This window comes from Neopsephotus bourkii, unplaced genomic scaffold (assembly GCF_033783945.1).
Source record: "Neopsephotus bourkii isolate Nb327-2 ecotype Australia unplaced genomic scaffold, CSIRO-AGI_Nbou_v1 NB_1736, whole genome shotgun sequence".
Classification (NCBI taxonomy): domain Eukaryota; kingdom Metazoa; phylum Chordata; class Aves; order Psittaciformes; family Psittacidae; genus Neopsephotus; species Neopsephotus bourkii.
This window is the reverse complement of record NW_026902210.1, coordinates 63463-82181: the sequence shown is the minus strand read 5'-3', so window position 1 is coordinate 82181 and position 18719 is coordinate 63463. Positions and strand designations below refer to the sequence as shown.

The 18719-nt window shown below is 37.6% G+C and overlaps 1 protein-coding gene across 1 annotated transcript in view; it reads right to left on the bottom strand.

The window, feature by feature from the left end:
• Nucleotides 1-734: 734 nt before the first annotated feature.
• LOC133224884 (nuclear factor of activated T-cells, cytoplasmic 3-like) overlaps nucleotides 735-18719 on the bottom strand; it is a 78757-nt gene continuing 60772 nt past the window's right edge. The window contains exons 4-11 of the mRNA XM_061376773.1: nucleotides 17825-18024; nucleotides 16476-16648; nucleotides 15551-15691; nucleotides 13196-13251; nucleotides 12461-12587; nucleotides 10801-11105; nucleotides 10065-10154; nucleotides 735-816 (exon numbers count right to left, since the gene is read on the bottom strand). Of these exons, the coding sequence (XP_061232757.1) occupies nucleotides 10107-10154; nucleotides 10801-11105; nucleotides 12461-12587; nucleotides 13196-13251; nucleotides 15551-15691; nucleotides 16476-16648; nucleotides 17825-18024 (1050 nt within the window). The 3' untranslated portion in view covers nucleotides 735-816; nucleotides 10065-10106. The remainder of the gene's footprint in view (nucleotides 817-10064; nucleotides 10155-10800; nucleotides 11106-12460; nucleotides 12588-13195; nucleotides 13252-15550; nucleotides 15692-16475; nucleotides 16649-17824; nucleotides 18025-18719) is intronic.

Below are 18719 nucleotides of genomic sequence, written 5' to 3'. Positions count from 1 at the left end.
AAGCATCTTAAAATAAATCCAGACAATTCTTCCCCATTAAGAAGTGCACATTCAACTAGAAATCTATTTTATGACTGTATCCCAAATATCTGGATTGACAGTGTATGCCACTGCATTCCATCTATTTAAATTAACATTGCTTCCTCTTTTTGAAAAAGGGGAAGCATTCTATATTTGTCACAGTTAACTGATCTGCCCACTCTATAGCCTTGCCCATATCTGACTTCAGATTTTTCATATCCTGTTGCTGAACTAGATCCTACAGCACTGAGGAAGTTCTGTGGCAGCTACATATGCTTTCAGTGGGGATTTTTACTGAATAAGTGAACACCTGGTTCACAGCTTCTGAATTTCCAACTATTTCAGAGTACACAGATGTGCGATTATAGCAATACTTAAGTATTTTTTATTGTGGAAGGAACGTTGTTTTTTTTTTTGACAGAGCACTGGAACAGGTTGCCCAGGGGTTTGTGGAGTCTCCTACATTGGAGACATTCAAGGCCCGCCTGGACAAGTTCCTGTGTGATGTATTTTAGGTTACCCTGCTCTTGCAGGGGGGTTGGACTAGATGATCTTCTGAGGTCCCTTCCAACCCTTGGGATTCCGTGATTCTGTGATTACATAGCACTGTTCACTTGTAGATGTTAAGACTAATAAAACACTTTCTCCTTTCCTTCATGCTCCGATTTCAAACATTTCAGTAAGTAGACTCACCGTCTAGATTTTCCACATAGGAGTTAGACATGAGTGCTGAATGTTGAGTCCATTTCTCTGTTGAACCTGATGGCTGGTATTCCAGGTCAGAGATAAAACTGTCTGTGTCAGAGAAGAAGACAGACATAACTACTGACTGGACTAAACCAAAATGTTACAGTTCACTCAACCAGGAAGCGACTTTCAATTTTCTTTTAATAGCACTAACATTAAATATTTTCATTTACAACTACTACATATGTCAACACAAGTATTTATAAAGTATCAGAGTGCCTATTAAAACCAATATCACTTATATATTTAGTTAATTTCAGTTAGCAGCCAGAGCCATAAAGGTAATAGCTAATATTTTTGGATGTCTGCCTAGTTGTATCATGATGAATTTTAGACTACAAATATCTCATTTTAGTATGTGTGTTAGTTTAGAACATTCCTCCTACAATTTTCTCAATCTGCTTTATTTACTGTGGTCAAATTAAAAGTGCTTATGTTATTTGACAGCACCTCCACTGAACAAGGCAGGCAAAAGAGTACTAGTAAATAACACCTCTATTTTTATTTTTCCTAGCCTTTCACCAGAGGAAACCACTGCTGTAAACAGGTGTTAGCTTCCCCTTTACTTGTCAGGCTGTCTGCATGTTCCGCCCCAGGTACTGATCAGTCAGGCCACATGCAGGCTGAAGTGTTGGAAACCTAAGCATGATCTTGGTAGAGGTGGCTGGGGCAGACCAAGGAAAAGTCAGAAACAAGGAGGAAGTGAAGAACTGAATTCCCTTCAGGAAGGCTGCATGGAGACCCCATAGCAGCCTTCCAGTATCTGAAGGGAGCCTATAGGGATGCTGGGGAGGGACTCTTCATTAGGGACTATAGTGACAGGACAGGGGGTAACGGGTTAAAACTTAAACAGGTGAAGTTTAGATTGGATATAAGGAGGAAATTCTTTCCTGTTAGGGTGGTGAGGTACTGAAATGGGTTGCCCAGGGAGGTTGTGAATGCTCCATCCCTGGCAGTGTTCAAGGCCAGGTTGGACGAGGCCTTGGGTGGTATGGTTTAGTGTGAGGTGTCCCTGCCTATGGCAGGGGTGTTGGAACTAGATGATCTTAAAGTCCTTTTCAACCCTAACTATTCTATGATTCTACTGTTTTTCCTGGAGGAAAAATGAATGTAGACTAGTGTATTTATTATTTTAACTAACAAATGTGTGTTTGTTCAGTTGTGATCCATGACTGTGCAGAGCGTGCAAAAGTATACTGGGTTGGGTTTGGGGGCTTTTCCCTGCCCAAAAGAGAGCTGCAAGTTTAGTGCATCGAGCTTTAATACAATTAACAAAATTACTCTGAATGTTGGCTAATTTGTGTCTCCTGGATAGAGCCACACATTTACTTTGCCAGCATGACTTCTAAGCCCTGCTTAGGGGTGACTCCTGGGAGAATGAAAGAGTCTATTCTTCCTCCTGAAATTCAAGCAGTTCAAATTACTTCTTTGGATGACTTCTTATGCTTGTTTAAACCTTAAAGTTAGAGGAAGTGGAAAGTATGATCTGGGTTTCAATGAAAATGTCCGTTGCCATTTTGAAAGAAAGGAGTAGATAAAAGACAAATTATTGTCAAATAATAGGAGAGTACGAAAATAATGTTTTTCTCACCAATAATGATAAAACCAGCAAGAAAGTGACATTTAAATAAAGATCTAATGAATCCAGGAAGATGGGCAGAAAACTACCTTGGGATGAAACAAATTAACTTTTACTAGTAATCCTCTTTAAATCTCAGGCTTTCAAAGGAGCAGAGAACAAACGCTGACCAAAATCCTCTAGAAAGGACAGTGGAGTTAACTAGCGCTTATAAGCAACAGCCTCTGCACCATAAAACTCCGCATAGCTTAGATGATAAGGATTATCTATCACTTTAGCAGAGAAATATGATTTGAAGCAGTTTTTCTAATTAATTTTGCACACAGAGGGCTCCTAATGAAGCTGTTGATAGCACTGAGGTTTTGCTCTTACGAATCCCTGATAAAACATGCCATGTGTAGCACATCTCCAGCCAGCACCTTCTGGAATTAAGCATTCACTTGCCTCAGGCAGCTAATATTTATTTGTTGTTTGTGAAACATGGTGAATAATTCAACAGCCTTTTAAAATCATGCAATATAGCATAAAGATTTTGTTCAACACGCAGGACTTAAGGTAGTGGATAAATGTACATTAAAATACCTTTCTACCTCATAATTTCATAAACATTTGAGAGAGGTTTTTACTTCCTTAAGCAATACTATAATGCGGTTCATACCCAAAGTATATAACACTAAAATCAAAACTATTACACTAAACTAGAAATGAAGCAAATGGACATCCTGTAGATCTATTTAACTGGTAAAAAAATCAATGCTTTTATGAACCACCTCTTTGTCTTGGTTTCTCCCTTAAGTAAAGAAAGGTTAAGAAAAACTTTAAACCCTCAATTATATGTACCAGCTTTGGTTCAAAGGATCTCTTCCTACAGAAGTCAAGAAACTTCATTTTTGTAGCACTACTTGGTTAAAAGTTTAGCCTGTCTATCCCTTACTGCTACTGAACTGAAGCAGGATGTGTGGGCAATGAGACTAGGCCTAGAAGATGTACTGGTTTAAGAAAAGTGGATCCCAAAAATATTCTAGAATTCATGGTTGTTTGCAGTGGTGCTGTGGTTTAAGCAGAGTGGGGATTTTAATATACTTTGCAAAGAGACGTTTGATATAATTGTATAGCAGATCCGCAGGTTCAGACCCCTGGTGCATGTGCTTGGCTGAGGAGCCACTGGCACAAGGCTACAATCTACGGGCTTATGACCGAACTCCTCTAAGTCAGAATCCCACCTAGACGCTTGATGCTGTGCTGTTGCATCATCAGTCGCTCGAGATTGACCCAGGAAATGACAGTCTTGTTCAGAATGTGTGGGTTAAAGCCCTTCCTGAATCTTCGTTAGCAAAGACAGGCCTTCCTCATAGGAAAAGGAAAACTCCCATCTTCAAATCTGGGCTGATGGAGCTCATCTAGCCTTGTATAGTCTTCCATCAAAGAGAAGGACACTCTCACAAAACCTATGACCTGTGGACTTTGCTGTCACCATCCTAGCTAGTTAGGCAGTTAAACCTCAGGTGTAAAGGGTGAGGCCAGTTCTGTGCAAACTGTGCCTCATCTAAAAAATCCATTGCGCAGGCTGGAAGGGCTTACTCTCACTTGTCTGCATGGACAGGCGAGGGTTGAAACGGTAGGTGACAAGGTGCATGGGAAGCTGCAGATCCAACCTTGTATGCAGGTGGACCAGCGCATGGGTAGCCCGAGATTGTGCAGGAGATGACAGTCCTGGTTGGACACTTCCCGATTGCCTAAGCACCTTTTTTTTCCAACCAGATTTGCATATCCCACATGCCCTTGGTCATGGTGCTTGTAGTAAGTGTGGTTAAAGCCCTTCCCAAATCTTCGCTCGCGAAGCCAAGCCATCAATAGCAGATCATATCAACTGTCTAGGTTTCACAGCATTTGCTGCATCCACCCAGGAGTTTGTGTAATTTATAGGACAGGTGAGTGAATTGCTGTACCTACAGGTAATGAGGATCAGTAAACCTCAAAGAACATCATGGCTAGACTGCAGTGCACACTTCCTTGGGGACAGGCCTTTGTCATCTCCAGGTGGAACTCCATCAATCAGCCGCATTCATGGAAAGAATCCCTGCAGCTACATCAGAGGGGTTAGTGCAGTATATGTAGCCTGGTTTTGACTCCACATGACCAGCAACCAGTGTCAACTTTCCCTAAAAAAAAAAACAACAAACCAACCAAAAGGTGCTGCCAGGCTATAATTAACCCTCGGTGCTCTCTGCTGTGGAGCAGACAGCTCATTCTGTTGGTGATCAAAACCAGTTGTACGGCAGGCTGTTTGCAACGGCAAGCTATCGAGGATGTGGTGGGGTGCCTTGCAAGTTACCATCCCAAGCCATAAGACAGGGTTTCTTCAAGTAATTTCAGGTTCAATGCCAACTTTAGTAAGAAGTACGTTTTTTTAATTATTTCATTAACAGATAAAAAGGGCTGTTTGAAATGTTAGGAGGAGTATAGTTTTCCTGTGCATATAATGTTTATAGCTACATAAACAGACTGAATGTGCCCGCAGAGTCACAGCACAAGCTCTGCAGTTATTTGGTTCAGTAACAAACATCCCTGTTCATGTCATGGTTATGTCATCACACTCTGAATTTATGTATCATAGTGAACCACCTCATCTCAGTGGCATACATTTACCCTTTTCTCTCATGCAAGAAAATAAACAAGTCTAACATAGTAAGTATAAAGCGTGAACCTTGGAGCTGGAGGACATGCTGCGCAGCAGAAAATAGTGTGAAAGCATTTAAGTGTACTTTAGCTGGTGTCACCAGGGCATGCCTAACACCTTCCAGTTCCTCTACTATTGTGAATGTCTGCACCATGATGTAGACATGCCACCTGCATTCACAGAGTAAGTTTCTACTCTTCTAAGTCTTAAATGGGAATCTTTTTGCAGTGGTACAACTAGTTGAGCTTACTTTGAATCTGTTACAAGGTGTTCTGTGGCTCTCGGGGCAATAGGAAGGAATAGGAATACGTTAGCAGGTCATAGATGACTGAGGATTTATCTGAGTTCTTTACACATCAGCAGTCTCTACATGGTCTTCTCACCAGGTGCCTTGCTGGCACACATTTTATGAACACAGTGAATGAACCCACTAGAAGACATGACCGCTGACAGCCCATATGGATAACATCCTCTTCACATTTCCTCACTGTTCCAACCTTTTCCTTTTAATCTACTGCTCAGTCTGGATCTTTCTGTTTCATTCATAACACCCACCCATTTCTAAAAGTAAATTCCCATTCTCTTCCAATACATTTCAGGTTCTGACTTGTCGTCATATGCTTATGAGGAGAATTAGAATTCCACACTGCTTTTTATTGCTATCTCCATACTGCTTGACAATATATATTTAATATACAGAATACTAAGAAAGGAGGAGTTTGAACACAACCTTACTAAAGAATTTATACTAGTATAATTTTGGAAATGCCTGTTATCAACAGGAATATTCTGAGGGTTCTGCGTAAAACATAAGCTAGAGTTCTTGTCACACAAATCCTGCCAGGCATGCTACAAGATGTAACATTTTGTTCTGTGCTTATGAGACACCTAAAACCAAAAACTGGAGTTGCAGACAAACATCTCAAGTTGGAGTTGCACTGACAAGAAGACAGATGTTTGAGCTGCTCTCCTCCATACTAAGCTAGACTTTAGCATTCAATATTTTTTGTGCTTCTGTAGACCTTCAATGCTGTTTGGCAGGATGCTGCCTTCATTAAGAATGACTTGTTAATGCGTAAGTTTTAAGTATAGAGAAAATCAGGATACAGTCATTCTCCGATGCTTTCTTACTAGTTACTCTTGTGAGGCTCCACAAGTTAAGCTGAAGCTACAGTAAAAAGCTATCTGTGAAGACGCACAAATTCTCTAGCAAAGATCAGGATAAACGCTGAACTTCCCAGCAAGAGAATTCATCAACTAGAGAGTTATCATAGAACTACTAAAATGAATGAATACAAATGGCTTAGAATTCTACATGGAATGCGTCTGACAAGGCAGCTTATTGCTCCACGTACACAAAACTGTTAGAGGATTTCTAGTTATGATTTATAGTAAATCCACATGATTTGTTGATCACCAGCTTTATATAATGGAGATACAACGAATAACAAAATGTAAGAGGATTAGTAGAAGGTCATCCTGATTTGCTGAATAAAGCCTAAAATAACACCTTAAAAATGGTTAAATACAGTTGTGCCTGTTAGAAATCTCATCACTGTAGAAAGTCATGAAATCCAAGGTAAACTTACTCCTAAACTGCAAACCACAAGAGATTAAGTTTTAGATCCAGTCCAAAAGTTTACCTGCTTGTGCAGACTTACTACTGAAAAGACCTAAGAAGAAAGAAGTACTGTTTTTAAGAACACCTTTTAAGTAGTAGCATACGGTACAAATTACTTTAAAATTGTGTTATATTTTAAATGTTTTTTTCTAATATCATTTAAATTTAATATCTAGGTGCCCTCATGCATTTTGATCCCTTGTTTCTTCAAATGAATTAGGAAGTGTTTCCTGTAGGAAGCAAGTATGGAAAGAAGGGAAGCCAAACGAAAGATCAAATTCAAGGCGGAGATGAGAAAAGCCTAAAGACATCAACCAGATCCTGTTGAAGAACAAGAAAACAAAGAACCACCTAAACTTCATCAGAGGAGAAAAAAAAAGAAAAAAGGTAAAATGCGTACTTTGTGCAGACACCCAGGCAGAGGATCTGTCTTTAAATGATGTAATTCCTTTTCACTCTGACTGATGATGGGTAAAGCAACACAAAAAGTTACACCATGCTGGTCACTGGCAAGCGTGCCTGGCTCTGCAGAGAAGCTGTAAGTGGTGAATCCAGATGTGATACACCTTCTGGAAGATGCTAGATCAAGACTAATCCAGTTGCTCTTGCCTTGAGCACTAAAGTATGAAGCAGCTTTGTAGTTCTGTATTAAGCAGTGGATGTGGGGGTTTTGAAGAAAAAAAAGCCTGAATGATCTAAGAAGAAGCAGTAAGATTCACTTTTAGGAGTCTTGCTTAAAGGGATTAGGTAACTACTATCCAGAATGTGTTGGGGTATTTTTTTAAAGAATTTTAAATACTACTCCATCAAGCCTACAGAACTTTGCAGTTCCAGGACTAATTTTAGCATGAGGTAGCACTTCTATACTACACTCAAATTTTGTTAAAAGAAAGAAGATTATTTATGCTGGCAGGGTTGTTTGGGTTTTAGTGTGTTGTCTTTTTGTTTGTTTGGGTTTATTTTTCAGTTGTTTCTTTTTTTAAGACTACCGACTTAAATGTTTAAGGACAGCAATCCGGACATGATTTATACAGTTCTCAACGGGTTTTGCCTTAGTATTTTAAGAGGTTTATTTGCCTTAATTGCTAAACTATAAAAACCTACTTTCCAACAAAATACAGCTTCAGGTTTGACATATTAGCTGGGAGAACATACTGTATCAACACTCGTTAATGTATGCAACTATGTTCAGGTTTTTTCCTTAATTGTTATACCATTAATGCAGAGTAACTGATTTGCTATTTGTGTCTAGCTCTATTTGTACAGACACTAAAATTTGATTACAAACAGAAGAAAAATTTTGAAATTATTTTTAAAAGCACAGTAATCATTAGAGACATTGTAATAAAGTGTTCCTGCCCAAACATGGTTTTTATTTAAAGCTGATTAAGCAGAAGTTACTCATGTTGAGAGAACTGAGCAGCTTGTTTCTTTGCACTCTGCCCTTCAAGATTTTTGGAATAGCAGGTTTCAGATTAGACATTTGTGGAGACAGTGTTCTCACAGGACAATAGATAATTGGTACATAAACTCTGAATAATCCTGAAAGATACAGCAAGGCCATGAGAGGTCAGAGGAAGCTTAAGCAAGCAAGGTAAGAAGAAGCTGAAATTCACTGAGTTACGAGAACTGTGGACTGTTGGCAAGCTTTCGAGGTCAAGTTCTCACACCTGTGCTTAACCAATTGTGTGTTAGTCACTAAGGGTCTTCAAGATACGTATCCAATCATAATATGCCAAGTCACTGTAAATGCATGTAAGAAATAGTATATAAGAAGTTAAGGCTTTGCAATAAATGGCTTTTGTCTGATCATACTGATCTCTAAGTGGGTCCATATATTTTCTTTGGCAGACATCTGATTTCTATTTGCAGATTAGAAATGAAGAAACCCAACCAAACCCAATCCCCAAAGTAGTTACTGAGTGGGTGTACTGCGAAACCCAACTGAAGGTAATCTCTACACTTGCAAACACATTGCTGCTGCCAGCTGCTAAGTTCAGTGTTTAAAACCCTGTTCAGTTTTCCATATAGGAAGTTTAAAGAAGGTCCAATAGCTGGTGATCAAACTATTAACTTCCATAGCAAGTGTTATTTACAAAAAGAAACCAATGAAACTGTGGCCATGTGACTCGTGTATTGGTTATACTTCTCTAATCTATTAGGAAGCAACCATGCTCTAAATTTGTCTCTTGCAGATTTTCCCATGATTCCATGTGTTTGCCAGCACAGAAACAACTTGGTCATTTCACAGTGTTAAGCAATGGGAATAGTTACTAAAAGCAACTAGTATTTGTGCTGGGGGGGGATATGCTTTATTTTCCTGTCCACTGATTTTAATTTTTGAACCACTACGAACTAACTGCCAAGATGCTCATAAATGCCAAACACTTCTGCTTATGTGGTGAAAAGCGTGAAGAGAAGAAAGATGAGAAAAAGGTAGGTTCTAATGTGACACAAAAAAATCCCAACAAAACACAACATTTAAAGCTATTGTGAAAAAGATTCCCATCATCAACACCAAACAGCTTTTATACACCTTTTAAGGCCTTCTGTTCTTCCAGTCCTATTAACATGACACTCTCTTTAAATTGCTTTGCATCTATGCCTCAAACAGTCTGACATTTAGGATCTGATCTCTTGGTTTGTTGTTTGTTTTTTTTTTTTTCACTTGGTTGGACATGTTTGGTAATTGAACACTGTCTAAGTATTTGAAATAGAGAGCTTTACAGCCTGGCCTTTAGCACTAGAATGTCCTTGTTCTGTTGGTATTAAACAAGTGAATTGCTCAAAAGGCTAAAATGGTAAGGAAAAAGCAAACCGCTATTGTGATTAGAGGTGCTGAATGATGACAGCAGAATTACAAAATGCCCATGAAGAGACTAAGACAGTGCCAAAACGTCTGTGAAATATTTTCAAAAACGAGCCTGCCCTTTCCAACTGGGACCCCTCCAAGAAACAGAACTCCAAACTACATTTATTGCAACTTAAGATATATCACGATGACTCTCACTGAAACCTACCAACAAGAACATCAGAAAAAGCTTCAAATTAATTCCTATACATAAGGTGTCAATGTGTTGGAGTTAATCCTCAAATCCTGTTTTATGAAAAAAAAAAAGAAACAACAAAAAAAACCCACAAACAACCCAACATCCCCCCCCAAAAAAAAAAAAAGAAAAAAAAAAGTCTATGGACAAATTAGACTAAAGTACTTGAACTGTGTAACTACAAATTTACAGCAGTTTTAAACAACTTGTTGCTTTGAACACAAAAATATAACTCCATTTTGATAACACAAATTTACTGCTATGAAGAGAAGTGTGGTCTAAACAAAATAAAACAAAACAACTCTCCCACACCCACTCTGTAGCTTAACGTAGATTATATCCTGGTATTAAAATACTATATTCACTTACCATCATCTAGTGTGATGTCTTGTAGTCCTATTGTTTGAAAATTTAGTTCTTGATCTTCAGGTTCTGGTTTAATATCAATACCTGCCCCATCTGGCGAGAATGGAGATGAAATGCATGTGGACTGGTGCACCAGGGATGACACTGCATTCAGACTGCCCAGCACTGGACTGTGGGCTTGGGAGGAATGCTGTCTCGAGTGACTTACAGTGGTTGGTGGGGGAGACAAGCTAGGAGACTGGTAAGGCATAGGTTGGAGCTGAGATGAAGAATGTCCAGACAGCGGTGAGAAGACCAAAAGGTGGGAAGCTGTTGGGGATGGGAATGAAGCCGATGCTGAATTTGTAGAATTATATGAGACCTGCTGCAGCTGGGGAGAAGACTGACCAAGGGACTGACTCATTGCAGATGGGATGGAGCCCTGCCCAGTGCTTGGGCAGTGATATCCCATCCATGGCAGGTGAGAAGATGACTGTCCTGAATGAGCTGGGTGTGCTAGCAGGTGTCCTGCTGTACTTGGTGTTGACACAGAACCTGGGCTTGCAGAATGAAACTGCATGGGTGGTCGGGCTTGGCAGCTAAGATTTATCAAATGAGGTACAGCTGTGTATTGCTGAAATGAAATAGCATTGAATCCTTGGCTGGAGGCAGAGTTCATAGGAAGACCAGACTGTCCATTGTATGCTTCATTAGACTGCATAGGCTGGTAAGAAGGCCTCACAGGGGGTGCCGATGTTACCTGAAAAGACTGAACCACAGCAGGAGGCAAAACATGACACTCTTCACTTGGACTAAGGTTTCTGCCTTGCATATGTGGCAGGTGGGATACTGCTGAGGTCACCATGGCTGTGTATGGTGGTTGAACGGGACACAAGAGGCTCCTGGGTGATGTAGACAGTAAATTGTTGTGAGAATGCCCTTGCTCTGATGAAGGCAATTGAGTTTGGATAGAATGCAGGCCCTGGACATTGCTTGTGTGATGCAGGGCCAAAGACGGAATGGCAGATAAATCCACCTCATCCCTGTGCTCTTGCTTCATTATAACTACAAAAAGTAAAATACTGCATTATAAACCCAACCCATTTTTACCCTGTGATAAATATACAGATATTGCTACCAGGCTTCAAACTTTTCTCAGCCTCTGAGCAAGGTGACTGCTGAACTTTGGCAACACAGTTAGTTACAAACTAGCTCGAGTTGTGTGTGTTGTTTTAATTACAGCAGCTCTTTCAGCATATCCCCCAATTTCAATGATGGCAGCAACTGTTCTTATAATACAGTTAGAAACTGACACACTTACAGCATTTATTTTTTAAGCTACTGGTATGCTCATGAAGAGATACTGATTTTAAGTACAAATAGCAGAAAAATGCTAACAAAACTCCTAATTACTACTTTCTAAAATACACTGTTAAATGAACTGTGATATATATTTATAGATAAAATGGATTTTAAAATGTCTGTGCAATAATAGCTGCAGTTATAATTAAATTTGCTTCTTATTTAAGCAGTGTCATTACTTAATTCCATCGTTTAAATAATTTAAATATGGATTTCTCAAACAAAAATATAGTTTTAAGATGTATCTTGTAACTATCTTAGAAGGCAATATTCTTAAGAATGGTTGAAAAAGACCCCATAAATCTGATAACACAATTAATGTATACTTAGTGTATCAGATACCTCGCTAACATTGCTTGAATTACACATGAAGGTAAGTAGGTAATTTTAGAGCACAAGTGAGCAAAACTATTTTAAATTGTGTAAACTAATGGAAGTTGGCTTTGCCAGCACAAACATTAGCTTCAAGAAGTTTATATTAATATTTGTATCTGTCTTGAAAGACCCCTTCAGATATCCGACTGCACATCCTCCAAGCAATACTACAGGGTTTAGCCCCATCACTGGGACCTTGTGAACTCCAACTACTCTGAAGAGGTATGAATTTCTGAAAAGAATGTAAGTGGCAGGCAAAGGAGCAGACTTTTTCTTTATTATTTTTTTTAAGTCTTCCTTGTATCTAAACCTGTGTTGGGGGGTTCTGACATTTGAAGGGGGGAAAAATACATAAAACCTGTTCTTCTAAGATCTCACTATTCCCCATGTCATCACTAGTGTTACTTAAAGAGCAGCTTCTGAGATTCATCATCATTCTCAAAGAGAAGTAGAATGCAAATTGTTCTGTAAAACACATTAACAAAGAAATACCTGGCTGTAATCATAGCACTGTAGCTTATTGCTCTGAATTCAGCTTTTCAATTAGACAAGCTTAAGTAAGTTGTTTTACAAACAGTTTAAAGCTAATCTTACCTACCTGTCAGGTACAAATTTGAATTACATTCAAATGTCTACTTTGAAGCACAAATTAAAATGCAACTTTTAAATTTTTTATTTAATACCTGGTGTGTAAGTAAAACGTTGAGACTGGCTTTTTTTCCTCTTGCCATTGCAGAGATAAAACTGCACCTGAACTGCGGCTGTAATGGCTTTGTTATGGTATGGAGGAACTTCAAGTATGATGTTTGCCTGTATGAAACAAGAGTTTTAAATGCAAATGAAACTGCTATTAATTACAAAAAAACTAAAGCACTTATTGCAAAACTAGAGCACTGATATTTTGAAATTGGTAAACTGCAAGTTTACATGCATTAAACAGTAAAACAGTACTATAAGCAAACTTTTATTTGGAGACTTTTTCCTTCTTTTAAACACAAGTGTCCTGAAAGTAATACTTTTAATTAAACAGACACATCATCTAAAGGATGTTTTATCTGCCAGAGCATAAAAAAACCCTTCTAGCAGTCAAAGAACTGCATCTTGTATAATTTAGCTTTTGAGAAAAATTTTAATGCACTGGAAATTGTCATCTTAGCAAAATTATCTTCAGTTTTCTTTTTTTCAATTTCTTTTTTCACTGCATTCACAACAAGCACGATATTTCCAGTTGCTTCAAAGCATCATCTTAATATCTACTTTATAGTATTAAGCCAATTTGGAAGTCTCCAGTTGTCTATCTGAAACAGCCAATAATCTACTTCACTAAATGAAGCCTAAATTTCAGAACAACAATGAAGATGTCTAGTTTCTTATTTTAATACAGAAAGCTTCCTAAAGTAAGAAAAATTGTTTCTCACCCCTTGACACTTTTCCCTAATTATTTTCCCTTCTACCTCCCATTGAGGTCGTCCATCTGTTGAGAGAAATTTACAAGCAATTCAAGCAAAAAGCATTTTCTAAAACGCTTAAATACTTAATCTTAAAAATACTTAAATAATTAATACAAAACTGCATTTATTTCCAGTCATAAAGAGGCCATTCAACTGACAGAGGTCCTGTAAACAAAGTGCAAAGTATAGAGATGCTTTAGAAGTTCCTACAATATCCACAAGTTGACTGTTGCACAGGATTTGCATTTGAACAAAAGCTGCTGGTTACATTCAGTTAGAGTCAATTCCAAAGGAGCCAGTGTGCACTGTAAGTGTACAGAGGGATTTTTTTTATCCCATTTTTCTAAAAACCTTTTTGAAAGGTAGCTAAATTGCTAACACCTGTGATTATCCAACACACATGCTGATGACTTCCAAGCCAAGTCACCATGTAAGAGAGAACACAGACCTTCATGCACATATGCACAAGTTATACGTGCAAAACAAACACCCTCCCCTGACCTGAAAGGCCTTGTGGTTCAAACACAAGGCAAGCAGTCTGTGTTGTGAGGTGTGAGGGAAGTAAATTGCCCAGTGACCCTCTTTCTGCTCTGACCTTACATAAGCCCTTAGCCTGAATGTAACTCGCAGTGCTCTTTGTTACTGATTTTTGTACAAGTTATCAGGGAACCTGTTGTCTAGCAGCAGTACTTCTTCAAAAGGCGTTCAAGTTGTGTGTCCAAATACATTATTACATAAAACCTCCAGTTACCTTGTATTTGCTAATTAAAAAAGATCCAGCTCTTATACTTAAATATTTAAGGAAACAGCATAGAAGAATTGGACTTGGTTGCCAACTTCTGTTTTTAATGATTGACTTTTGCTACTGTTTTCCCAAAAGTTCAAAACAAGTATTCAAGTCACAGCAAATGACAATTTAGGTTGTTCAAATTTTATGTTCTCTATATTAAATAAGTATTAAGACAGTTACTCTTAAATTTTCAACTAATTTTCATGCATTTTAGTCTAAGTAAGAAATATGAAGATCAAGATGCATATCCAGAAGACCTGCATAAGCAGGAAGGAATGATGAGTAACTGAAGATCTTTGAGTAATATGTATGTATGTACCTAAGTGTGTGTATAATACAAAACAAAAAATAAGAAAACTTGCAAAATATTCATTATATCTGGTTGTAGTAAAAGTATGCAATGGGGTTTTTTTTGGTGGTAAATTCTCTAGTTTATGGAGTTGCATCATTATAAAAGTGATAGAAGAGAGAAAAGAACATGGGTTTAGGGAAAAAAAGCAGCTTTCAAACCTGTACTTGCATTTAAAGAAAGATGTTCTAGAAATATTCATCAAAAATCTGCAAGTTTCTTGCTTACTTGGAGAGTCTATGTCCTATATGTTAGACTGAAAAATGCAATATTGGTTTATTTCATGAGGTCAGTATGAAGCAGTTAATTTTTCCTACCAATTTCTCTGCATGAAGGACACATGGTGTCTTTAGTACAACTGAACTATGTGCCTGAAATATAATTGTGAACTCTACTGTTCTAATATACACGTGTAAGCCTACTGCAGTTCTCACCCATGACCACGTGCTGCCTAGAAGACTGAACTTGGATTCTAGAGAATTAGAATCATGTAGCAAACTAACTATAACATTTCTGATTTCCTGGCAATTAAGTAATTGACAGGTGTCAAACTCACTGATGTTTAACACATGTACAAGAGGTTACTACTGTTCATACCACTGCTTACTGCCAGTATTTTACCTAGATGCACACTTGCCTGTTTACAAATTGGACATAGACACAGCTGAAGGATACACTGCACCCCAAATCTGAGCCAGATCTTGAGACTTGTTAAAAATTGCAGCCCTGAAGAGTAACTTCTACAAAAAATATTATGCAAATATATGGGGGGGAAAAAATCAGTAGTGTTTTCTAACTAATGTTTATTGCATTAGTTTAGGAATAAGTCAGCTCCTGTACAATGATTAAATCAGATGTAACATCAATGCCAAATAGTACATTTCCTTTTAGAATTTTTCTCTTTCTTTTTTTTATGACAAAATACCCAGTAAGATACGTCAACAACATCTTTGAAATAAACACAATTCCAAGTTAGTTAGCCTGTAATTGTCTTCTTGAATCTCAAGTACTACTTCATTAATAATTGTCAACCAGCACGTAGTTCAATGCTCAACCTGGAGTTTCAGATTACTCCTTATGACTATTTTTGTTTTACTTTAAAAAACCATCCCTACTTCCTAAAATCAAGCTCCGGCTTGTAGTTTTGGCTTTTTTTTGAAGCAAAAACTAAGATAGCACTTACCTTGCCCTTTTTCACAAAATATAATTTTGGATTCTGGAAGAAAATTGGATCCTGTCACCACCATTTTGTGGCCTCCGTTTACTGAGCAACTGTTGATGCTGTACTTCTCAATCTGAGGGAGTTCTTGAGCAGATCGCTGAGCTTTAAAAAAACACCACAATTAAGGGAAAAAGTATTATTCTCAACTTTAATCATAGTGACATGTCTTTTATGATCCTATCTTGAAGAATTGGTATGAAACCAAACTGACCATCTATTTACATATAAAAATAATATTTTTTGTATTATTTTTTGTTTTAAAATTATGTTGAAATTTTATAAATATAGAAAATAAACACTAAGAAGCCATGAATCCCAACAGTCTCTACTGTTACAGCAAATTTTATACTTATTTTAAGAATATTAGTTTAAAAATTATTTTACTATTTTCTAGAGAAAATTAATTCTGGGAGAAATTCAGCTTGTTTAAGGTCATGTTTTGATTCTTCAGTGCCAGCATTTAACAAATGAACTCTCTAGAAGTTAAGCTGTGCATTAGATAATACTGTATGAAGACAAGTAATGGTATAGACTCTTTTAAATGAAATGGTATTAGTTATTCCTGAAATTAGTTTTTATTTCACAGAGATACATCATCTGCCTCTGCTCAGATTCAGGAACCACTGAAGCTGCTAGCTGCATGACTGCAGTATTAGGTTTAAAGCCTATAAAATTGGTTTTCCTCCAAACCTTCAGACTGCCACTTGGCAAGTCCCATCTTTCTATAAAGCTGTATTCATTTTTGGTAATTTAGCTCTTTACACACAATGCTTTTTACACACACTTGTTATATATAAATCTGGCAATAAATATTGTCAGAATGACAATACTACTAACACATGCAGAAAACATGAGTACAAATTCTGTACAGTTAAAGCAATCTTACAGCATTCAACAGGTATGGAAGCAGTCTGCAGGGATAAGACTTTTCCACTAGGTTGTGGGATGTGAACACGAAACACAAGCCGCACTCTGGTATTCTTTCTTCCAATATCTGTCTCTCCTTTACGGAGCTCTATATCTGAATTGCGAAGTTTCAAAATACCAGCACAATCGATACTGGAGGTAGGTGAGGACAGATGGATCAGAAGAGAAATGGAAGAAAATGAATCAAACTACTGCCAAATATATTCTGTAAACCTTTCTTTTGTTAAAGAATAAACAGCATTCTGGTTTACCCCATGTTATGCTATTTTAAATGTTATTTTAAATGTCTGAGACTAAAAGATCTCCTAGTGTCAAAAATGGCAGCAACATTTTGTTTGTTGTATGTTGAAACATTTTGCCTTGTATATGTCTAGCTTCTGCTTTTTTGAACCTTTAAAAGATTGTGTTATTGTACAATGTTTAACCTTTATAGTAAGTTATTTAACATAATAAACATCATAAGGAGCAAGAGACCTATGTTTAGCTCTGCCTTAGGAAGGACTAGAGGATGACAAAAGTGTAGTCATCAAATCCCAGTTACCATTCCACCTAGCTCTTGGTTATTCATATGACACACATACTTTAATCAAGTGATACATATACGATAAACTTGGGAGGAGTATTCTCTTGCACATCATCGTGGGTTCATAGCCTTCAATGGAATTAGCATGAAGTCTTCAACTAGGAAAATTTAGGCTGATTTCAGAAGAAATAAATGTGCTATATAAACAAATAACTGTGCTTTGCTCTGTTCCCTGACCCTCCAAGTTAGAATGGAGCTATTTAATTGTGGCTATAACTAACCATTAAACTATTATTTAGCACATTCTACCTGGCAAGACCTTAAAAGTCAGAATAATGCAACTGCTAAAAATAAAATAATCAGAACAAGGAGAAGGCCTACTATGATACCAGAAGTTAAATCACCACATTCAGTCAAGAAAGAAAGAACTAAGCTGTATGACTGTATTTTCATAGAAAAAAGTTTTATGTCTTTGTAAAATCAAAGAAAATCTTCACTGCCAGTAACCCACAGTGGAGTCATATGTATGTATGGATTTGTATGAGGAAAAATAATTCCGGAAGTGCTCATCTATTTCCCTGTCAATCTTCCGAGCTTCCCTGTCTGTCTCCTCCTCTACTTCTGACTACCTGAACGCTGACACATTTAAATAGATGTGTCTATCTTAGCCATGAACCATATTTGCAGAAAATATGCTATTCTACAAGATTTTCTTTCACCTCTGCACAAAAGAAAATAAGAAAAAGGCACATACAACTACACAGCTAAGTTACGCTGTGACGTACCTGGATGACATATCATTTTCAGGAAGAAGTGGTATTTCCAGAACTTTTGTGCTGGCAATTATTATCTCTTGACTAGCTGTTACAACTGTTTTTCCAGTGATTCGGTGCACCTGGTAAAATGCATGAGGTCTTAAGTACCGATCATCTGCTGTGCCAATGAACATCTGTAGGTTTACTGGCTTTTTGCTGTAGCCCAGGAGCTGATGAAAAAGTAGATGTCATATTAAAATATTAGTTGACTTTTATTGCACTTGCAGATGCATAATATAAATGCACAACTAGTACAAAGGCTTAGGAGTCAAAGAGTAGAATTTAATTACAAACTTTATCATTCTCTTCAAAAATCAGAAAACAATACAGGCATCTATCTGTCCTCCAGTACAATTATCAGGAACATATCTTTAATACTTTTAGACCTCTGAATCTCTCTCTACAGGATTTCTACAGCAAAGCTATGGTATGTGATAGGTATGTTTCTGATACTGATTTTAATCAAAGCCAAATTACTAATTGTACTAAGATACACCTAGTTTACAGAAATACAAAAACTGTTTTTAAGTTTAGTTTTTCTATTACAGAATCTGGTAGTGAGTTTTATTAAAATTAAGAGGTTCAGTGAATGAAAATGTGCTCTGACCGCACCACCCAAGTCTTGGAAGGTAGACGAAAGGACTGTGAGAATGAAGACCCTAGGCCCACTGTAGGAGAGGATCTGGTTCGAGACCATCTTAAGAACCTGAACATACACAAGTCCATGGGAGTTGATGAAATAGATCCGTGGGTCCTGAAGGAGCTAGCGAATGAAGTTGCTAAGGCACTGGCAATCATATTTGAAAAATCATGGCAGTCAGGTGAAGTTGCTGATGACTGGAAAAAAAGGGAAATATAACCTTCA